We start from the raw sequence: 8,674 nt of genomic DNA on the forward strand, positions 1-8,674 counted from the left end.
CGGGAAATTGGGGTTTTGTTTCTCTAAGCTGTTAGAACGAGGAGGTGCGGGCCACCGACCGGGTGGTCCGGCGGCGTGTGCTGGTCCGGCCTTCGGGCCTGAGCCCTGGAGGTGGGCATCGCCTGTGCAGCCACAAACTGCTCACTTGTGACTGAAAACACCAGGAATGGAGAACAGCTGAGTACACAGCCCAACTGTCTTGGGGTTTTTTCTTAAATATGGGCAGGTACTGAAAAACGAATGAGAACCTACTCTGTTTAAAAAACAGTTCATTTTGACAACTTTTTTCCTCTCCCAAAGACATCGTTTACACTGTTACTATTAGAGAGAAAGTCCTGTTCAACGCTACTGTTAACTTTTTTTCCTCTCCCCCTATAAAGGAAGGTTTTCTCCTTGGAGATGTGAAAGGTGAAGCCAAGAACAGCATTACTGACTCACAAATGGATGATGTTGAAGTCGTTTATACAATCGGTTAGTCTGTTCACATTTTTAATACCATGCTTGGTTTCAGGCAATATACAACTGCTTACAGTTTTGAATGAAGGCAGTCAACACCTTAGAGCAAGAGCAAAGCTGCTAGATCCTAGGGTCCACCTTGATGTAAAAAAACCACATGGGTTATTTTGTAACATTTTAATTGCTAAAAAAATTTACAATTTTACTGTAGAAAATATAATAATTTAATGGAAATACTACTTCTTAGATTACTTGAATAGCTTGTCTTTGCCAAATATCTTGTCACATTAAAGGTAATTTATGGCTTAGACTCCTTTGTCTTGGCCACATCACAAACTCTCTTAGACTACAGTTGCCCTGGAAAAACTTGGCCTATTTCAGTGACGTGAAATGTAATGTGTTAGTATCTATTACCTAATTTGGAGCTTATAAAATACCATGTGTGAAGGCTTCAAACTATTTATGTATTTCATTGAGCAGATGCCAGATGTATTTTTCTTTATAGTCTTCATGGGATTGGAGTGGATGTACATTTTGTACTAGCCCTTAACAAAGACATGTGTGCATGTGCACACACATGTAACCCCATTCCTTTAAAATGCAATTATACAAAAAGAAAGAGGGCAAGGTCATACAGTATGTACCTTCTTTCCAGCTTCTTGAAAATATGGTAGGGAGAAATTGCATCCCACTTTCTAGTTTTACTCTAGGATACAATTAAGGTGTAACACTTTCCTCCACCAAGTCTCACAGCTGAACCAAAAATGTGGGGAATTTTTTGTGGTGACATTGATCAAGTTTCTCAGTCTCATCATCACACTCTCATAGGCAGAGATAGTTGCTCCAAAATTTGTTGTTTTGTTGGATTTTGTTTTGTTTTTTTAAGTTCACTCTGAAAACGAAAGTAGTGGAGAATTTAGGAAAAGGAAAGGATTTAAAATGCTATTAGATCACTTACTGTTTTTTTTTCTGGTAGTCAGTCTTCCAGTTATCATCTGCCCTATGGGTTTCTGTTCTCCAGCCTCCTCTTTCTTACTAACAGCATCCACGCCTTGCTGCAGAGTAACTCAAGTGAAATCTTTCATACTAAATACTACCCCCTGTACTCAACAGGAGGGAAGGAAAAAAGAGTGCCCAATTTGATTTCTCACTTGAGAAAACAGAAAAATGTAAGAAAAATACAGTTTATATAAGTGGTTCCCTTTACATTTGAGAAATTATTAGACTATTTTTAAAAAATATTGCCTTTCTTAACCTTATTTAACTAGATGTTAATGCATTTGATTTTAAGAAATTATATTATATGGAATTCTTTCTTGGTTCTTCTACCAGTTTAATTCTGATCAGAGCATACAGAAGAATATACATCTTGAACAAACGAACCCAGAGTAATATTACCTTCTCTTTCCAGATATACAGAAGCATATTCCATGCTACCAGTTGTTCAGGTAAGAATCTTAAGTAAACAGATATGAAAAAGTTAGAATTAACCCTAACTTAAACTCTTTGAGAGTTAAACTTATATTACTGAGAAAATCACCAGGCTGTAACTACAGTAGCCATAGCAACCCCTTGGAATTACAGATGCAGAATGCCTTATATTCCTATTTTGGTTCTTCATGTCCTTTTTTGGTGTTTGTCTATGCATATAGATATATGGCATACTGCACCTTCTGGTGAGCTATGATACCACATAAACTACAGAATAATGTCAGCATGCTGAGAAAAAACGTCAACATTGCTTTTCTAAAAAGCATACGTCCCAACTCCTCACCCTCAAAAAAGAAATAGAAAGGTGTCATCCGCTATAGGCTTCTAAGTGGGTCAGAAGAATAAACACTTGTTAGCCCCGTGGCCAGAGTAGTTTCAAGGACTAGTATTGAGAGTTCCATCATAGATGGAAACACAGCTGTGCAGGTTTGCACCCCCAAAAGGGGAGAATTGCAACACATTTTCCTTCTCAAATCTTTCTGAAAATTAATAAACCCAGATGTTATTAGAAAGGCATTTCATATCAAATTGAAGGCATCTTATTATTTTGTAGTTGAGAGAACCACAGATGCTGCCTTTAACTTGTCCCGGTAGCACTGATGCCAGAAGAGCATCTGGGCTGTACAAGACCACCTACTATTTGAGTAATGAAATTAACTGCACTGTCCTAGCAGAGCAGCTGTGTCAGCATATCTTTATGCCTACCAGGGGAAAAAAAAAAAAAGAGCTGTTAAAGTGAGATGACTGCCAGGGAATAATTATTTCTATATAGCTTTTTTTTTTCCTTCCTCTAATTGTCCTAATTTTCTTCTAGCTTTTATAATTCTGCAGGAGAACTGAATGAACTTGCCCTGAAGAAAATACTGTCAGGCTGTAAGAAGGTATTTTATTTTCAAACCTAAACCATACCAAGGAGCTTGCTCAGATTTTGGGGGCTGTTCTGGATATCTCTTGTATCACGCTTTTTTTTCCCCTCTCCTCCTTTTTAAAATCTTGTCTCTAGTTCCTTACACTGCTGGTCAAGGCAGCTGCATCATCTTTTCCCCCTGAAAGAACAGCTTCGGTTAATTTTGACTATGGTTTGCCTACATGTATGTCACAACTTTATTTTTTCTTATTTATTTCTCAAGCAAACAGTTCAGATATCCCAAGGGAAGTCTACTGATTTCTAGCTTAAGATCAGTTGAGATCAGCTCACTCAAGTGGTTAAGTGCCACTTGACCAAAAAAATTTAGTCTTCTCCACAGAAGAAAGTTTCATGAAAGTAGAAGCTGGAAAGAGACAAACAGCAAAATAGGAGAACCAAGTTTGCAGAGTTTCAGCTTGAGCACAACCTCAGAAGACAGGCCAGTTCAACACATGGTTTTGAAGGAAGGAGAGAAGTTGTCATACTGGAATTAGGCTTAGGTGTTTTAAGGGTTTCAAGTTAACTGCTTGGATATGTACACATCACTGAACAATTCCGATTCATGACTTTGTAGCAAATCCTCTAACTTGCTTCAACATGACACACAGGTACAGCATGACTCAACAGTAATAATGAATTTTCTTCTGCCTGCAGAGTGTAATAGGATGGTACAAATTCAGACGTAACACAGACCAGACCATGACATTCCGGGAGAGACTTCTTCATAAGAATTTACAGTCACACCTATCAAATCAGGGCCTTGTATTCCTTTTATTAACCTCCAGCGTGATGACAGAAAGTTGTTCTACTTACAGACTGGAACACGCCTTACATCGGCCGCAAGAAGGGTAACTGGTTTGTTCTCTAGTTCTAATACAGCAGTAGCACAGCATGTGCTATAGCTTGGAACAGTTTGGGTTTTAGTTTGTTGCAACTGAATTATTAACACTGTTTATTTTACCCTTGAGACTTACACATTAAATAAAATTATTCCTTATATTGCTAGAGCCTACTGAAATCTTACCCTGGAGTTCTGTTCAGGGATTTGCCTTCATAACTATCTGTAGTGCCAGGGTCAACAGGCAGACGCCGTAGTTCATTTATGCACATAACCTGTTCTTGATCAGTTTGGTTTTGTGTATAGGACTTCCAGCTATGCATGGTGTTCATCTTCAGGTATCACTGAAATATTTAAATTGGTGGTAGTTTTCTGTTATCTTCAGAGATATGCTGCCCATAGGCTAGGCTTATCAAGTATTGCATTATTGTGTGACTCATAGCCAGAAACAGGAGAAAAAAAGTAGAGACATTGCTCAGAGTCTTGTTGCTCTTGCAGTTTGCCTTAGGCAGTCATCTGTGTGTGATGCGATACATTTAGCAAGAGCTAGTTGTCCTGTAAACCTCCTGTCTGGGATGCTTAATGGTCAAGAACCTTCAGCTATCAAAGAGAGGCCTTTGGATGTTAATAAATCATGTTCTCGTACTTCTGCTTTCTTAAGTCTTTTCCAGAAAGTTCCTTTGGTGGTTACCAACTTGGGTATGGCTGAACAGCAGGGTTACAGAACAGTGTCTGGTTCCTGCGTATCTTCTGGTTTTGTGAGAGCAGTAAGACAACACAGGTACAATATATGCCATATTTACTGATATCTAAAGATAAGTATAGTTATCTTTTTATAGAAGTATTTTTTAAATGCTACAGCCATACCCTGCTCACTTGTTGACCTGTTGCCTGCAATTCTTTACCTTTCCAAAGAACTTGGAAATTAGCTAAATCCCATACTTTGCCATGAGAGCAGCTGTCTCTCTCAACATAGGCACCTAGTGTTGAAGCTCAAAATGCTTCTTTATTCATTTTAGCTCCTACTAAGTAAGCACTGGCATCATTAACTTGCAATTATATTCTTGGTCTGCAGGTCAGAATTCTTTTATGAAGATGGATCCTTACAAGAGGTTCATAAGATAAATGAGATGTATGCCACCTTGCAGGAGGAACTGAAGGTAAGTGAGGCATACCTGCTGATACGGTTACTTTCAGCAGTGCTACAAAACCAAGTCAAGCCAAGGGTACACCATCTTGCACTAAACGAGAAACAAAGCTGTGTCTCGGAAGCACCTATTGCACGATCAGGGAGTTCCATTTACTGTTAGTAGCTGCACACTAAGTTCTCAAAGTTGAAGACTTAAGCTTCCGTTTGATCAAAAGTCCACTGATAAATTCTCACAAGAGGAATATTTTGAAGGAGCATTATCTGTGGTTTAGATGGGAACAAGTAAAACCTCTTGCACCTCGTTCACTACAAGGTTTAAGTCATCATCTCTAAAACCCACCTCAAGCTCATTACTTAAGCTTTTTAATACTTTGCGTCCAACTTTTAAAATCATAAGTACCTTTAAAGATTTTGCAACAAGGTTAAAGTCGGCTTCTGTGAATACTGTTTATTCCATCAAATGCTCTTTTCCTTGCAGAAAATATGCTCTACAGTAGAAGCCAGTGAACGATCTGTAGAGAAACTCTTAGCAGAGGTGACCCAATTAAAAGAAGAAATAAAGAGGAAAAAGCAACAAAGTTGTTCAGGTAAGTTAAATAAATACACGCCAGTCTTAGTAAGACTTCCAAAGCTGATTCAATTGGCAGAACCACAAAACCCTCCTGAACTTGAGGCAGCCGAAGTGTGCAAGAGGGACTGCAAGGCTACCTGTTTGTTTTTTTCCAGGAGAAGACAGAGACTACCCAGGAGAGCCAAAGGAGAATGTTCTCCTTTGTCAGGCACTGCAGACATTTTTCCCCAATTCTGGACTTCAGACATGTATCATTTCCTTCAAAGGCCGACAGATAACCAAGAACTGCTGTAACATTGACCACAGTATTAATGTCATGGACAAACTGACTCTCATGGTAGAGGAAAGAGACTTCCCTGAAGCTGAAACAAGACACCTAACCAAGCGTAAGGTCAGAGGGACCACAACAGGATCAAAGTCATTCAAGAAATCCAGATCGCTGCAGCTTCACCAAAAATTACTTCGAGACCAAGAGGACAGTGACCAGGAAAGGAAGCTTACGCTGAGCAGCACTGAAACAGATGAGGACGTGTTGGAAAAAATTAGAGACACAAATGAATACCCACACTCTCCTACTTTCTGATCTGTTCATGGTTTGTCCAGATGACTTTGCACCAAAAGCTACTGCCAGCATATTCAAGTGACATACCAATTTATAGCACTGCAGGGATAAAAAAAAGGCGCATTTTTGCAAGACATATAGGTTTGGGTTTGGGTTTTTTTTTTCACCCTTCCCCCCACAATGCTCAAATCCTGTTTGACACACAGACAAGTCCAGATGACATTCCCTCACTTTGCCTTCCAGAATTAAATCTGTATTCACTCTCTCAGGGTTTAAAGACTGTGCTAGCAGGATGTCAACGGTCATATAACCACGTCACATACTGCCTCAGAGTAATACAATTCCAAGCTGCTGTTGAAGAAGCAGTACTACCCATCCCTCAGCAGAACCTGAAGCAGGGAGCATCAAATGAACACAGGTAACATACTTAAAATTAGCTGTCTACACATATTGCCACAATTTAAATAATTTATTCTTAGCTATCCACTACTTGTTTATTTTCTTCCCCCCTTCCAAGCCAGCAAGGGAAAAACAGCCACCTGAACTTTAGCAAGACCTGTGAGCAGAGGAAGTGGCCCATACAGTTGCTGATTTCTACTATTGCTTTCATCTTTCATACTTCCTTCAGACTATTTGAGACTTGACACTTCATAAAAAAGCAACCGACATCCACCCTGCAGTCAGTGACACATCATGCTAGCCAACCACATTGCCAGTAAACAAGTATATAAACATGAAAAGTAGTTTTATTCTTTATTTCTTTGTATTACTCCGGATACTTGACATTACATATCTTGGGATCTGTGAGAAATGATGGGTTCTTAAACATAACTGGCATAAATCCTGTGAAAAGATAAGATGGGAGGGTTTTTTAATAGGAAAGTAGGCTCGAATTACAAAACTCAAAAGCATAATCATACTTACCAAGTACGTGAGCTCTTTTAATGGCTTTTGTAATCTCCTTCTGCTTCTTGTTGCACAAGCCTAAAGGGAGAAATCATTTTCAATCTCTTAAATCAACAAGAACCAAACCATTAGTTTAAAGGGTGAAAGTGATACTACTGACAATTTCCTCTAGCTTTGTCCAAATCTTCCTTGAAAAATGCATTTGTGCTTATACTTCTAAATAGAAAATAATACTGTATTTGAGGGATATTTTCATCCCTTGATGAAGGCTACTAAGTCAGAGGAATACTACTACAAAGTGTATAGAGTTGGCAGTAGTTACTTTTGGAAAGACAGCTGATATACAGTTACTTGGACTCACAAGAACATTAATATTAAGCAGTAAATAATTTTTTTTTTTAATACTTCACATACCTGTTATATGCCTGCCATAAATGCAGCCAGTATGCGGAGAAACAAACTGGGAAAGAAGCTAAAATCAAGAAATCCAGAGTGAATTTATGAATTTTTTCTAGAAACCTTTCATTTTAATACTTGCATTCTATTTTTTTTTTTTTGATCTGTCTACCTGGAGACAAGAAAAAAGTATAGCTTAGATAGTATTTTATATGCCATAACATTCAAGCTATGACAGTAGAATTAGAATTGAGGACTCTTTGGTAAATAACAAATTTCATTTTTTATCCTTCCGGACTTCCCACATGCACATTTAAAAATAGTAAACCAGCTACTTTCATCTAAGCACAGGAGTTTACAAACTCACCTGCACATTCTTGTAGTCCACCTTTATTCCACACAAGACACATTTTTTAGGAGGCTCTTTATAGGGGTTCTCCATTTGTATGGGCTGAAATTAGAGAAGTATTAACATCTGTAAGACTCACCAAAAATAAGCCAAAACCAAAAGAGGTATTTAGTGCATTATTGAAGTTTCTCAGTTAGTTTCTTAGCTCTGTTTCTCTAACACACTGATTTGTACCTGGCAACCTAAAAGGCTTCTCACAGCCATGCAGCCTTTTGTGTCTTAGCAATAACAACAGTGTAACAAGTCAATTAAAGCAATCGGTAAGATAGTATTTACACCCTTAGAAAGCAGTACCTACAGAAGCTGGTAGTAAGGCAGTTCTCCTCAATAAGTCACAAGAGATTTTTTTTTTAAAATAATTTCAAAGCAAATGGCCCACACACTTTAACAGAGAGATACCCAAATATCTCCCAAGTCCTGAAAGGCTCCTTAAGTTTCACAACACACCCAGCACTAAATCCTTGCAAGATCCGAGTGAAAGGAGAAATTTCATTTTTGCAGACATCAACAGAATTAGGGCAGAGAAAGAATATTTTTGAAAGTTTTTTGCTAATACTGGACAACACATCTGTATGGGGTAACAGCCACACCTAGCACATTCTCTTAAGCTTTTCTCTCAGCTATAGTGCAGGAAATCGGTCAGTGCTGCCAAAGGTTTTGCTCCCCAGACGAGTTACTGACACAGCTGGTTTAAGGGACCACAGTATAGATACTGGACTACAGCTCAACGACGCCTTAACTTCAACACCTGGTGACCTCCCTCAGCGCCGCGTCCCTGGTCTGTAACAGCAAAGTAACGGAATTCAAGTTTTTTAGGAGCCCGAGCTCCACGGAGCCCCATCGAAGCATTCTCAGACAGCTCTGCTGCCTGACCGAAGCCCCTCCTGGGGAGGGTGCCTACGGCCGGAGAGCCGGCAGGGACGGCGGAGCTCACCACGGGCCGCGCTCAGGGGGAGCCTCACCTGGTCGTGCTGCAGGCGGTGCGGCC

General features: G+C 39.3%; 2 protein-coding genes across 2 annotated transcripts; one reads left to right on the top strand and one right to left on the bottom strand.

The window, feature by feature from the left end:
• The first annotated feature begins 386 nt into the window (after positions 1–386).
• On the top strand, positions 387–6,089 carry FAM175A (family with sequence similarity 175, member A). Its single transcript, XM_009704069.1, has 8 exons — positions 387–471; positions 1,868–1,904; positions 2,762–2,828; positions 3,509–3,702; positions 4,354–4,473; positions 4,768–4,852; positions 5,321–5,429; positions 5,569–6,089. The coding sequence occupies exons 1-8, from the start codon at positions 441–443 to the stop codon at positions 5,994–5,996; spliced, it is 1,071 nt and encodes a 356-aa protein (XP_009702371.1). The 5' UTR covers positions 387–440; the 3' UTR covers positions 5,997–6,089.
• Positions 6,090–6,741: 652 nt separating this feature from the next.
• On the bottom strand, positions 6,742–8,527 carry MRPS18C (mitochondrial ribosomal protein S18C). Its single transcript, XM_009704070.1, has 5 exons — positions 8,435–8,527; positions 7,645–7,728; positions 7,296–7,353; positions 6,900–6,959; positions 6,742–6,818 (listed from the first exon to the last, which is right to left on the bottom strand). Exons 1-5 carry the CDS (start codon positions 8,525–8,527, stop codon positions 6,742–6,744), a joined length of 372 nt encoding a protein of 123 aa, XP_009702372.1.
• Positions 8,528–8,674: the final 147 nt, after the last annotated feature.

The sequence above is a fragment of the Cariama cristata genome, unplaced genomic scaffold (genome assembly GCF_000690535.1).
Source record: "Cariama cristata isolate BGI_N322 unplaced genomic scaffold, ASM69053v1 scaffold31797, whole genome shotgun sequence".
Lineage (NCBI taxonomy): Eukaryota > Metazoa > Chordata > Aves > Cariamiformes > Cariamidae > Cariama > Cariama cristata.